At 46.4% G+C, this 12,922-nt stretch overlaps 1 protein-coding gene across 7 annotated transcripts in view; it reads right to left on the bottom strand.

Moving 5' to 3' along the window:
* AGAP1 (ArfGAP with GTPase domain, ankyrin repeat and PH domain 1) overlaps window positions 1–12,922 on the bottom strand; it is a 309,343-nt gene that overhangs the window by 190,672 nt on the left and 105,749 nt on the right. For all 7 annotated transcript variants that reach the window (XM_063400016.1, XM_063400012.1, XM_063400015.1 and 4 more), the window contains exons 4-5: window positions 5,721–5,806; window positions 1,918–2,059 (exon numbers count right to left, since the gene is read on the bottom strand). In XM_063400016.1, the coding sequence (XP_063256086.1) occupies window positions 1,918–2,059; window positions 5,721–5,806 (228 nt within the window). The remainder of the gene's footprint in view (window positions 1–1,917; window positions 2,060–5,720; window positions 5,807–12,922) is intronic.

Below are 12,922 nucleotides of genomic sequence, written 5' to 3'. Positions count from 1 at the left end.
TTCACTGTCAAATACAGACAAAAAGCTGTGGTTTTTCCTGATGCTTATTCCTAGAATTAGCATTATTTTCATCTTTGAAAAAAATCCCCTTTTGCATCAGTGCTCCAACAGAAAATGAACTTTTCTTTTTCTGGAAGCAACAGGAAGGAGATGGAAAACCATACCCCAGTGTCAGAAGGGCACAAAGAAAAAGAAGTGGCAGAGAAGTGTTTCCCCTTCATCTTTTCAACTCCAGCTTCAAGCCCAAAATGAGGCCCTTCAAAGCAGCTCCTTTCTGCTTTTTGGTGGAGTTTCTGCTGTCCTAAGACTTTTTCTGTTCCTACTTCCCCTTTTCCTTCTTATCATCTGTTTCCTCCCCTCTCCATCTAGGTTGTGATTCCTCCTTCCCTGCTGCCCACACATCCCCTCTGCGCTGCCACCCCTCGGCAGGAGGCAGGGGAAGGCCAACTGCTCCCTGACCTTGTGGCTGAAAAAACAGCAAAAACCTTCAACACCACCAAAAACACTGGGACACACTAAAAATGAGGATGCCCAAAACTGAACCAAGAACAATTTCTTCTTCTAACACAGAACAGCAACCTGGTGATACTCTTGGAAGGAGATGTTCCAGTGGGAAGGAACTTAAAAGGAGTGAGCAGCAGCTGGGAGGGCTCAGCCAGGAGAAAAGGAGGCTCAGGGGGAACCTTCTGGTTCTGCACAACTCCTGACAGGAGGGTGCAGCAGGTGGGCTCTGTACCCCAGGAACAAGGGACAGGATGAAGAGAAGTGGCCTCAAATTGTGCCCAAAGTGTTTTCCAGCCCTGGCCCAGCTGCACAGGGCAGTGCTGGAGTCACCAACCCTGGAAGGACATAAGAGTCATGTGGATGTGGCACCTGGTGGCATTGGCAGTGCTGAGGGAACAGCTGGATTTGATGATTTTTAAAGAATTTTTTTCAACCTTAATGATTCCATGGTTCTGTGTGGTCAGGAACAGAACAGCCTCACCTCTACCAATGCAGCAAACCAATCAGAGTATGGGAAACTGGTGGAATATTACTGGAATACACTGGCACAACAAGGCAGAGAATACTCAAAAGACCACTCAAATGCCAAAGAAATGGAAATAGCTCAGGTACCTTCCCTTGCTGTATTTCCCTGCAGGAGAGCTGCTATTTCTGAAGGAGAAAGTGGGGACGGGGTTGGTTCAGGTGGCAAGAAGCTGCATTTCTACTTGATTTACAGAGGTCTCCCAGAGGCACAGCCTGAGGCCAGGGTTCACTTCTGCTTCCTACCGTGGCACTGGAGGTTTTCCAGCTCTCATCCTTTTGCCCCTAAGCAATGCCAGGGCATTGAACCCTTCTAGAGTGCCAAGCACACAGAAACTGGTCTGGCTGCAGAACTTCCCTACACAACTGATTTACCTGCCCAAATTCAACGAGGGCATCTCCCAGCTGAGCAAGAAAACCACCACAACCAGCATGCACTGAAAGCATTATTGAAAATTTCCTTGCAAGTCACAGAATCCTGGAATGGTTTGAGTTGGAATGGACCTTAAAAGCTCATTGTGCTGCACTCCATGCCATGGGCAGGGACACCTTCCACTATCCCAGGCTGCTCCAAGCCCCAATGTCCAACCTGACCTTGGACACTGCCAGGGATCCAGGGGCAGCCACAGCTGCTCTGGGCACCCTGTGCCAGGGCCTCCCCACCCTCCCAGGGAGGAAGTTCTTGTACATATCTAACCTAAACTTCCCCTCTTTCTTCATTGCTGAAGTGCTACACTCCCTCTCCGAGGGAGCTGCCAGGACATTTTTCTGTCACCTCAGACACTGTCCTTGCAATGCCACAACCCTGTAGCCAAGGGGAAAGGCCAGGACATGGCTTTGCCAGCTTGGAAGAGTCTCAAAAGCCCATCTGGAAATGAGGGCTGCACTTACCCTGGGTGCCCACCAGGACCATGGGGATTTCACTAGTGTTGCGATAGTTGGCCATGCGGCTGTAGTAGTGGTAAACAGTCTGGAAGCTGACTTCATCCTCCAAGCTGAACACAAAGATAACAGCATCCACCCACATGGCAAACTGCGGGACAGAAATGGAAAAGGCCAACTGTGAGAAGAGCAGCGAGGAGGGGGAAGAAAGGGAAACTAAGAGAGAAATATGCTTACCTTCCTGCAAAGTAAATACACACCAGAAAAACTCACAACCAACCACGCCTCAGCAGGGGGATAAGCTGCTAAAACAATGAATCTCATCACCCTGCAAGCCATGAGGATCTGGGATACACAAGGGATTTCCCCACAAGAGCACCTCTTCTTCACTGGGGTGTGTAACCACCAGCACAACTACTGTCAGTGCACGCTGGGTTTGATCCCCAGAAAACACAGCAGGCTGAGATTGCTGCATTGTGCATTTGAAATGAGCAGCACTCATCTGCAGACTGGGCCCCCATGCATGCATGCTGATGTTGCTGGTAATGCCAGGTCACTTCTCACATCTTAATCCATGTCCAAAAGCATTAACCTGAGACTTTCAATTCTTCACCATAGACACTCTCAGCTGAGCCAACAGCACCAAGCGCCTTGTTCTGCTGTCAGTGGAAGAGCAAACTGCCCTCTCTTGGCATCAGGAACCTGCCGAGACATGCAGGTGCACAGGCCAAGCCAAGGGGCTCCTCAGCGACCATGCAAGTGAGGAGCTTTTAGCTCACAAATGAATTAAGATAGCTTAAAGACATTTAACTTAACAGTGAATGTAAACAGGACGTCAAGAAAAAACTCCAGCTTACCTCACTGCCTTTATTTTTCCCTAAGTGACTCCATTCCTACCCAAATTTAGAGCAATGGAAACAAGCTTCAGCCAGGGGATTTTCATGCTCTTTGTTATATTATTACTACAACATACCAGGGGACACACTGAACAGAGAGGTTCACTGGGGAAAGGCTCTGCATATTCATGATGATTGTATTGAAACCAAACACTGCCTGGGCTGTTATGGTGTAAAAATAGACAAAAGATTGTTTTGAGGTTTTCAAGTCAGGAGGACAATCTTCCAGAGGGGAAGGACAGGGCTGGTTAACCCATAACAGAGTCACTGTCAGAATAAGGTCAACCACCACACCGTTCACACCAGAAGATGGAACCAGAAGAACTGGAGACATCGTCATTATTTGGGAGGTGTGGCCTTGAGTCTCGTTATAAAATGGTTTTTGTTGACTGGACTCAGCAGTGTCATGCCAAGGACTCTTCCCAACGACTGCCATGTCCTTAAGGCATCCATTTGGAAGTCAAGTCTCTCTAAACCCTCTGAATGTTTGAGCAGTGTGTACAGCAGCCTTCTAAGAAAGACTACTTTAAAACACCCCACAGATTTACACAGTGCAGCTCCTGCAGACACAAAACATTTCTAGCAATTCCTTATTTCTCTTTCCATATTGAAATGCAACTTAATCTTTGTGGATATCAGACCTGTGGTACAGGAAACCAAAGGAATTTTGGGAAACACAAGGTCTGGAAACCCTGGCTGTCTCATCCAGAGTACTGTGAAGGGAATGGTTTAAACCAAGAATAAATCAGCTGCTAGTATAAAAATCCATTCTCAGACTTATTACTGTGAGTGAGCAGAGCTGTTAGTTCAAGGCAAGCCCAAACCCAAATTATAAAAAAAGTTTTAAATGTAAAAAGTTGCATGCAGCGGCTCATTGTAGGTCAGTGTCCTGGTTTAGGGCAATTTTGAGAGGATTGGGGATACAAGCATCATAAAGTCACCCCAGGACAGTCAGTCACTAGGTTAATTTGGTTTTACAGTAGGAAATTGAATTATTTTCATCTTTAAACCATTTTATCTTTGGCAAAAAAAGGAGAAATCACAGACCCATAAAAACAGTTTTCAGGGGAGTTTGCTTTTTTCCCAATTTTGCCAAAAAGAATGGGACAGTAACCTGGGACATAGCCATAACACATTGCCAGGAATCTCACATGTCAGCTCCTTACTTCTTGCAGTTGGAATTCAATCCCAATTATTCATGAATCACAAGCAAACTTTTCATTGCAGGAATTAATGAACAGATTAAAGATTTTTAATAGACATATAACTTGATATTACACCCAAAAACTCCAAATGGAATTTACAGGAAACCCTCGTGCTGAAAGGTGAGACAGCACTGACGGCTCAAACCTCTTCAGCAAATCCTGAGGATGGAGAACAAATCTCAGCCACCACAGAATCCCAGAATGGTTTGGGTTGGAAAGGACCTTAAAGCTCATCTCACTCCAACCCCTTGCCATGGGCAGGGACACCTTCCACTGGGAAACAGCAAAGCTCCAAATTTACCTGGCACGTACCAGGAGCACACCCCGTGCTGCTCATCAGTCTGCAGCAGCTCCTCTGAGCTCTGCAAACTCAGTTCCTCAGGCACAAAGCCATCTCTGATTGCTGCCCGACCCTTTACACCTCCACTATTTACATTTTTAGATGAGTGAATGTTCTCTAAGCATCAGAGGCTGGAAACCAGGGGGTGCTTCAGCCAAATCCCTCCCAGCCCCAGACAGAGCTTTCCTTGTTGCTGCTGCTGACACGGCTGCAGATGTGCCAACGTTTTATTTTGTCCTGGGACTTCCTTCCAGGATGTCTCTCTCAGCCTCCATTTCCTCCACGTCCTTTCTCTTCCCCTTTGTCCTGGCACCTTCCCCCACGCTCTCACCCTCCTGGAACTGGAGTGGTGCATTGAAACCCAAGCTGCTGCTGCTGGCACCGCTCCCCCTCAGCTGTTTGGCGGCAGCGCAGTTCCTGATGCTAAATCACCGCTTGTTTGGAAGCTGATCCCTCCCGGAAGAGGGAGGGAAGAGCCCGCAAAGCAAGGCCAGCAGCAGCCAACACGCAGGAAACCCTGCCAGTGCCCAGGTGAGGAGAAGGAGGAGGATGCCCAAGACAAGGATGCTGCCTGCAGAAAGGGTGGCTGGGTCGGAGGTGATTTAAGCAGCACAAGAGCCAGCTCTTACTCAAAGCAGAGTAAGGGGTCAAGCACACAAACCCTCGAGTGTCTTCTCCATGGCCAATGGCTTGGACAGGCTAGGAGAGCTGGGGGTGTTCAATCTGGAGAAGAACAGGCTCCAGAGAGGCCTCAGAGCCCCTTCCAGAGGGGCATCAAGAGGGCTGGAGAGGGACTTGGGATAAGGGGTGGAGCAGGACAGGACATTGGGAATGGCTTCCCACTGCCACAGGGCAGCATTAATGGGATATTCAGAAGGAATTGTTCCCTGTAAGGGTGGTGACGCCCTGGCACAGGGTGCCCAGAGAAGCTGTGGCTGCCCCTGGAAGTGTGCAAGGCCAGGCTGGACATTTGGGGCTTGGAGCCACCTGGGTTAGTGGAAGGTGTCCCTGCCCATGGCAGGGGTGGGAGTGAGATGAGCTTTAAGGTCACTTCCCACCAAAACCTTTCTATGATTCTGTGAAATTCTGATGTGTCACCAGGGGAAGCACAATGCTTGGGAATTCAGTGTAAATGAACTGTACATCCTCACTTGCACGGTCCCAGTCAGAATCCCAGATACTTGCTCTGCACACTCATCCATCCATCGCAACTGAGATCCCAACCATTTGCTGGATAAAATCTTTTTCACTTGAGGGTGATGCTGAAATTCTCCCAGCAGGAGGATGAGAAGGACCCAGGACAGAACAAAGCAGAGCCAGTTCTTTCCAAGGAAGTTGGGAAAAGGAGGGAAAGCGAGGCTTTAGGCTCACCTGTGCCTCCGGAGGGCCCCCTTCATCTCTGATCAGCAGCAGGTAGCTTTGTCCATCAACCACTATCTCCTTCTTGAATCTCCCACCTGCCACACAAAGCAGCTCGTTACAGACAGCAAAGGCACAGAACACTGAACAGAAAAAGGCTTCGCTTGGGGAAAGAAAAGGCCTTTTGCAAATTCACCAGCAACTGGAATGTGACTGAAGTTTATATGCACACACATGGGAATTACTCGAAGTTAAGGCACGTACTTGCCTTATTTATATATATATATTTTATATATATATAAAGAATAAAGATAATGTGGGGAAAAGCCAGCAATTGCCTTACAACCCACGTTAGGTGTCCTTGGGTTGATACATACAGATAAAACCCCGTATGTATCACCTAATTTAAATAATTGTGAGAGAAATGTCTCTAAGAAAGGCAAAAGTGCACACAAACAATGTCGTGTCTCATCACCAAAGTCAGTTTCTTGTGTCAATCAGCATTTCCTCAAGGGAAGCCAGTTCTCAGAGCACAGGTGGGATGTTATGGGAATGAGAGTTCCACACTCACACACCACAGTTAGGGAAGATACCAGACACATGTTAGACAAAAAGGCTACAATGGTGCTACGCTTGGGGAGATGTGCTAAACCAACAGAGAACCCTGTGCTGCGGACTCAGGATGAACCCCAGACCTGCTCTGGACACCTGGATGAAGAGAGTGGAGTCGTAGCCTCCAACCACGTCCTATTCCTGATCCTATATTTCCAGGGAATGCAGAACAAGGGTGCCTGTGACCACCAAGGAGGCTCCAACCCCAGCAGCTGCTCTGTCACCTCCTGTCCCCTGGCTCACAGGAACTCAGCCACCAGCCCAGGGCAGGGTTGGGATTGCTTCTTTTGGGGCTAAAAGCGTATTTTGGGCACTCTGCTACCCCTCTCAAAAATGACAAATCCCATTTAGGGCTTCTGGTGTGACAGAGCCTAAGCCAGGATTAGCAAACTTGGCCTAAGCACTGGGGAGGCATTTAGGCTTCTCTCCTGGAGCAAACCCACTCTTATCTCCCCACCTAAGCCCCAGAGCCCCCAAGGCCTCCAGCTTAGCATCACTCACCCTCACAGCTGAGCTTCCCACACTGAGATAAAACACAGTTGTTAACACACCCTAAACTTCACTCTGCACCCCTATTTTTTTAACTGGCATTAGTTCCGATTTAAACCCTATTTCCCAGCTTCAAAAATTGTCATTATTCCAAAATCAGTGCATTGAAACACATGCTGAGAGCCAGCAGCTCTGACCTGCTCTCCAAACAAGCTCCCTAAGCAAATAAGTCAGGCTAATGCCAATCCTCAAAACACAACAATCTGCACAAAAATTGCTGCCTTAGGGGAACCCCACACTGCCTTAGACCCACCACTCCCCCCGAGCCCAACCACAACAGCAGCTTTCAAACCAAGATTACTCCACAGCTCAGCTCTGTGCAACATTCAAGCATGTTTAAACACATTCTGTGTTTAATAGAAGATGTAAGAACAGGAGGTTTTGTGGGTTTGTGCTGGGGTTTTTTGTTTGGGTTGTTTTTTTTAATCTTTTCTTTATAAAGTTATCCTATTAGCAGTATTAAATGTGCAACAATTAAGGCTATCACATTTCTGGTTGTTTAATGGCACAAAAAGAGCAGAAGAGCTACGTATGGATTTTCATTATCTCGCTCACAAAGTGGATTTTCAATCCTGCCTTTGCAGATCAAGTGGCAGATAAATATATATCATTACTGAACCTGAAAAGAACAATTCCAAACAAATGTAAAACTTGTAAAGGAAACCAGTCTCAGCTCTCAGGAACTGGATTTCTATTAATCAGGCCGTTATTTCTACACGTTGTCAATTAATTGCATGTGCTTCCCAATGAAGTGTTAACTAAGATGAATTACTTAATATAGAGCCCTCCAGAGAGGGGCTTTAAAGCTGTAAGTAACAATGGAAATGCAGTATATGCGTGATCAGAGAGGGAAAGTTCTGCCTAATTGCCATTTCCTATTTCCTTTTTTTTAAACACTGAAAGTTCCCCCAGCTAATTATAAAATACCACACACCGAATGCGTTTAGGAGCCAACTCATTATTCCCGTGGCCAACAGGATGCCTTGCCAGCCTCACTCTACCTTCAAACACTCCTCAGAGGCACAAAGAAGGTACAGACAGGGTGGAATAAAAAGCTTAAGTAGAGAATTGAAAAATAAAAAAATATTTGAGTGTACATACCCAGCTCACAAACGTAAGCCCTAAGAGAATTACTCTTCATTATTTGACTGTTGAGAGCAGCTTAGAAAAGTGTACAAATTTAATATAGTGCAAGTTAGCCAGCAGCTCTTTTCCTACGCGAATCCACATTAAATTATCACCTTGGGGACCTGCTCCTTGCTTTCCCCAAAAACATTGGGTGTGGAGCTCAGTGCAATTATTGTTATTTCCTATCTTTAAATGCTATAATATTTATAGTATTAAATTCAGATCCTTACATGTTGTCCCACTTCACCAAGGGATGTCACCCTGCTGCAGCCAACAGGCAGAGTCAGCTCAAATCTGCTCAAGTGCCTTCCTCACCCTTAAAAGCAGGATGTGCTCATTAGCTGGAATAGGCACATCCTCACAATCCTTGACTTTTGTTTGGATTGAAGTATTTCATGACAAATAGTTTGAATTTAACGCCCCTCCAACCAAACTGTTTGAAAGAATGCCCTGCATTTCCAAGCTGTACTAAATATTTCAAAACAAATCTGAAGGCTCAGAAATGGAACAGCAAACTCACGCTCATCCCTCGAGTAGGAATTATTTTATGCAAATCTCAGCTCACAGCAGGATTCATCCCTAATAACTCGTGTTTCTACACCATTAAGGAGCCCTTATCATGAGCACACCACAAAATTAGGTGCTGCACAGGACAGAGATAAAGAAAACCTACCTCAGTATCAAGAATTTACACAAACAAAAGCATAAACAGTGAAGAATATACAGAGCTAGGCTGTACCCTGCAGGTATCTGTAGGATTAAGGCAAACAATAAACTGCTTCTGCCTTTGATTTGATGAGCCTTGATGAGACCCATGAGCAGTTTAGGCAGGGGCAGCAATTTTGGGACAGTTCGGCTCTGCATTCAATATTTTTTAAAAAACACATCTTGGAGTTTGTAAAGCACCACAGGCAAAGAGAAATTAGAGAGATCAGCTAGTTCAAATATTGGACTACAACAACCCATGAGGAAGCCAAACACTCTCCCAAGGCTACAAAATATCCTCTATTTTCCTAAATATCTGCGAATGTGATGGAGCCAGGAATTGCTGTCTAAACCAACGGCACTGAGAACAAAGAAATGACCTTCTTAATATAAAGAACGAGCTCAAAACCCACAGCACCACTCCCAGGGGAGGAGGCTGGCTTTGCTCTGGTCCCATCAGGATTATGACACACGCAGCTTTTTAATGAGGGAGTTTCTCAGCTCCCAGATGTACCTGCCAGGGGAGGCCACGGGGAGGGGACAACTGGCAGCCCAAGGATGGGGCACCACAGGCACTTCCAGGCTGTTATTCCCAGTTTTCTAGGGCTACAACAGTATCCATTCACACAGGCTCGTTTTCAGATGTGCACAGAATTTTTACAGGTGACAAATATTGCCCCTGTGCCCAAACCCAGCCAGCACAGGGTGGGACTCATGAAGCAGCCCACAAACCAGCCCAGCTCTCTCAGGTGCATCTGGCCACACTCCTGCTGTGAAATGCCCCACATAAATACACAGCTTTGATCAACATAAAGCTGAATAAATTCTGTGCATCAGCAACTGACAACCCTGGCTGAAGAGGCAGCACAAATCGGAATGGGGGGATCAACAACAGCTTCCTGATCTCATTTCCATGCACCACGCTCCATAGGTGAGCGCGCAGAATCAGCAGCGGCGCAGAAATTAACCAGCAAAAATGGTTTTAATTTTAAACACCGCACACATTTGTAATCAGAGGTGCTCTCTGTTACAAAAGCTGGATCTCACATGGGGAATTCCGGGGATGAAGGCTTTAATCCAGGCTCTGACAGCCTGGCCACCCCCTCCTCTCGCCAAGAGCTGTTCCACCGCGTAATTGCTCACCGGAGCAGCCGCTGATTTTCCTGCTGTATCCCCAGGCTCCACTGCGCTCACCAGGCTCTTTATTCAAGCAAATTGCCACGGGGATGAAGTTATTTAGCCATATGAGAAGGATAAATTTGGGGGGCTGGCCACACGACAAACGCAGGCAGCAGCTGAACGTCTACTGTGGCAGGGTAAGACAGAAGGTAGGACTGAGGCAGCTCTAAAAGCCAGTATTTTATATTCCCAGTGACATGTGCATTTTGACAACAGCAGCCAGTTGTCTCACACATGCACATTCTCTCCGGTTTTTTTTCCCTCAGAAGATAGAAAATAGTGCCAAGAACCTGGCACCTCTTCAGGGAAACACGATCAAAAATTCTCCGTTCAAACAGATGGCCAAATAGCGGTCTTCTGGTTCACATTTTTTATTTAAATAAACTGATTTTAAAATGTTTTTCACTGCATTTCCACACACACAAGAAGAAAAAAAAGAAAAGAGGAAAAGGTTCTTCCCGCAGAGGGTGCTGGGGCACTGCCCTGGCTCCCCAGGGAGTGGTCATGGCCCCAGTCCTGCCAAAGCTGCGGAGTGTTTGGACAATGCTCTCAGGGATGGACAGGGTGGGATTGCTGGGGTGTCTGTGTTGGAGCAATGATCCTTCCAGCTCGGGATATTCCATGATTCTATGATTTTGGTTATTTCCTGAATACAACCACTGTGCTAAACAACAGTTCAGAAACCGTGAGCAGCTGAGCTGGTTCGAGGATCAAAGACCAAGGAACCATCACTGCCACATGAGACTGCAGCTGCAAAAGGAGCCCTGGACCCCCTTCCCAACAGACTGCCTGGGTAAAACAAACCCTAAAAGCAAAAAAAAAGCAGCCTAGACTGAGCTTTTCAACCCCCACCATCTGCTCCTCTCAATAGATTTAGGATATAGTATATATAGGATATATATTTAGGATATAGAATATATATATTTAGGATATAGTATATATATACAGGGAGAGATCTCCTGGAAGTAGCAAGCCATACCTGATTAAAGCCAGGTATCCCCACAGGCACCATGTATAAATGCAATACTGCATCATACAATCTGATCTTTACCTAAAAACTGGCAAGGAAGCACTAATATATGATCTTGCAACTTCATGGAAAGAGGGTTCACTGCTGGAATTTTAGTAGCAGCTGCAATGACATTGAACTAGGTAATTCTGAGATGCATTCACTGATGTATTTGCAGTCCTCTCCAGAAGGGCAGAGGTAATGGGTTCCCAAAACCTGGCAGTGATTTGGAGGGAGATCAATGGAATTTAAGTTTTTAAGCATTCAGGAAAAAAGCTTACATTTCAAAAATATATAAAAATCACCTCAAGCTGCATAGAATCTCCAGGGTTGGATGGGATAGTGGGAAGAAGCTGTGAGGGTGAGAAGGCCCTGGCACAGGGTGCCCAGAGCAGCTGTGGCTGCCCCTGGATCCCTGGCAGTGTCCAAGGCCAGGCTGGACATTGGGGCTTGGAGCAGCCTGGGATGGTGGAAGGTGTCCCTGCCCATGGCAGGGGGTGGAATGAGATGAATTTTCAGGTCCCTCCCAAGCCAAACCTTGCTTGGGATTCCATGATAAACAGGCTGAGCTACATCTAATGTTTTATCTCAAGCAGATGGAGAGGAAGGTGATTGATTAATCACCAAGATAAATGGGAACAAATCAGAGCCGGCCTCTGAGCAATTAAGATTCCCTCATTACCCAGAGACAGCACCCAGGAGCAGAGCAGTGCATGTTCTACTTTCACTGCAAAGCTCCTGACAGCCAGTGCAGACTGGGCTAAGCCAATTAGAAAGGGCCAGTCTTAAAAAAATCACTGTAATGTGAGTGCAGACGCAGAGGTAAAGCACACTCTGTCCCCATCAAATACCTCATCTGAAAGAAGCAGCACGATACTAATCCAAGTTTCTGCAGCAGTTTCAACTCTCCTACACCCAGTTTATTAATAACCTAGAAGATGGAAGTAACAGGCTATTTAGTTTCTAGATAATGAAGCAGGAGGGACTGCAATTATGGTAGAAAATTGGATTGTACTTCACCATGACCGTAATGAGTTCAAGAGATAGAGAGGAAAAATAAAAGCAGCCTCACGGGGACAGAAGTAGGGACAAGGCAGTTGTGGGAAGATAGGGCAGGATGGTGAAAACCTCTGGCACAAGAAAGAAAAGCAGCTGAGTGCAGAGGAGGGGACAGCTTGTCCTAGCCCGTGTCACCTTGGCAGCCTCAGCCTGTGTTGATTTGGAAAGGGCATCCCACAGCAGATAAGGACTAAGATCTGCCTAGAAAATACCCAGACAGAAAAACAGGCATGTGAACCCTGGCTATTTAGAAGAACAGCCTAGGAAGGGAGAAGAGGTGTGAGTTCTTACTAAGCAAGAAACTGCTGATCCCAATTTAGGGGAAGGGAAATACCTCTCCCATCTTTCCAGTTAATAATTATTATGATCCCAGGTAAGCAGGCAAGAATATCAAGTGGGAGCAGACATACAAAGCTCTACACCCCAATTCCAGGCATAAACCTTGGGTTCAGACACCCCTCAGTCCAACATGAAACAGAACACATCTTTATCACCCACCCACTGCACATCAACACACAAAAATTGTGGCACCGAGCAAATAAAAGCTGAACATGTTGTACATTCTCCTAGTTCAGAAGCATTTCTGACAGATTAAAGGGAGGAAAAAACAACCCCCAGGACCCTGTGGGGAGCCCCCTCCTCTGAACCTCACCCAGAGCCCTCACACCCACCCAACCTCCACAATTTCAGGAGCTTCCTGCAGCCGAGGCTGACAAGGACCTACAATTCAATCACTGCTCCCATTTCTACCAATAGCTCATTTTTCATCTTTTTTTTTCCCCTTTCTTGGTTTATTTTACTGACAGCAGGTGCAGAGAGTTGCTTACACCTCACACCCACTAACTGTATACACACAAGTCTAATTTTAAAAGCTTATTTTTATCAAAGCAATCAGAGACAAAAAAAAAATCCCAGCGAGTCAGCTCCTTCGGGCAGGATGTGATACCACTTTAGCACACTCCTACCTTTTTCC

Source organism: Prinia subflava, chromosome 6, assembly GCF_021018805.1.
Source record: "Prinia subflava isolate CZ2003 ecotype Zambia chromosome 6, Cam_Psub_1.2, whole genome shotgun sequence".
Taxonomy (NCBI): domain Eukaryota; kingdom Metazoa; phylum Chordata; class Aves; order Passeriformes; family Cisticolidae; genus Prinia; species Prinia subflava.
Note: the sequence above shows the minus strand (reverse complement) of the source record. Positions and strands in the feature narration are given on the sequence as shown.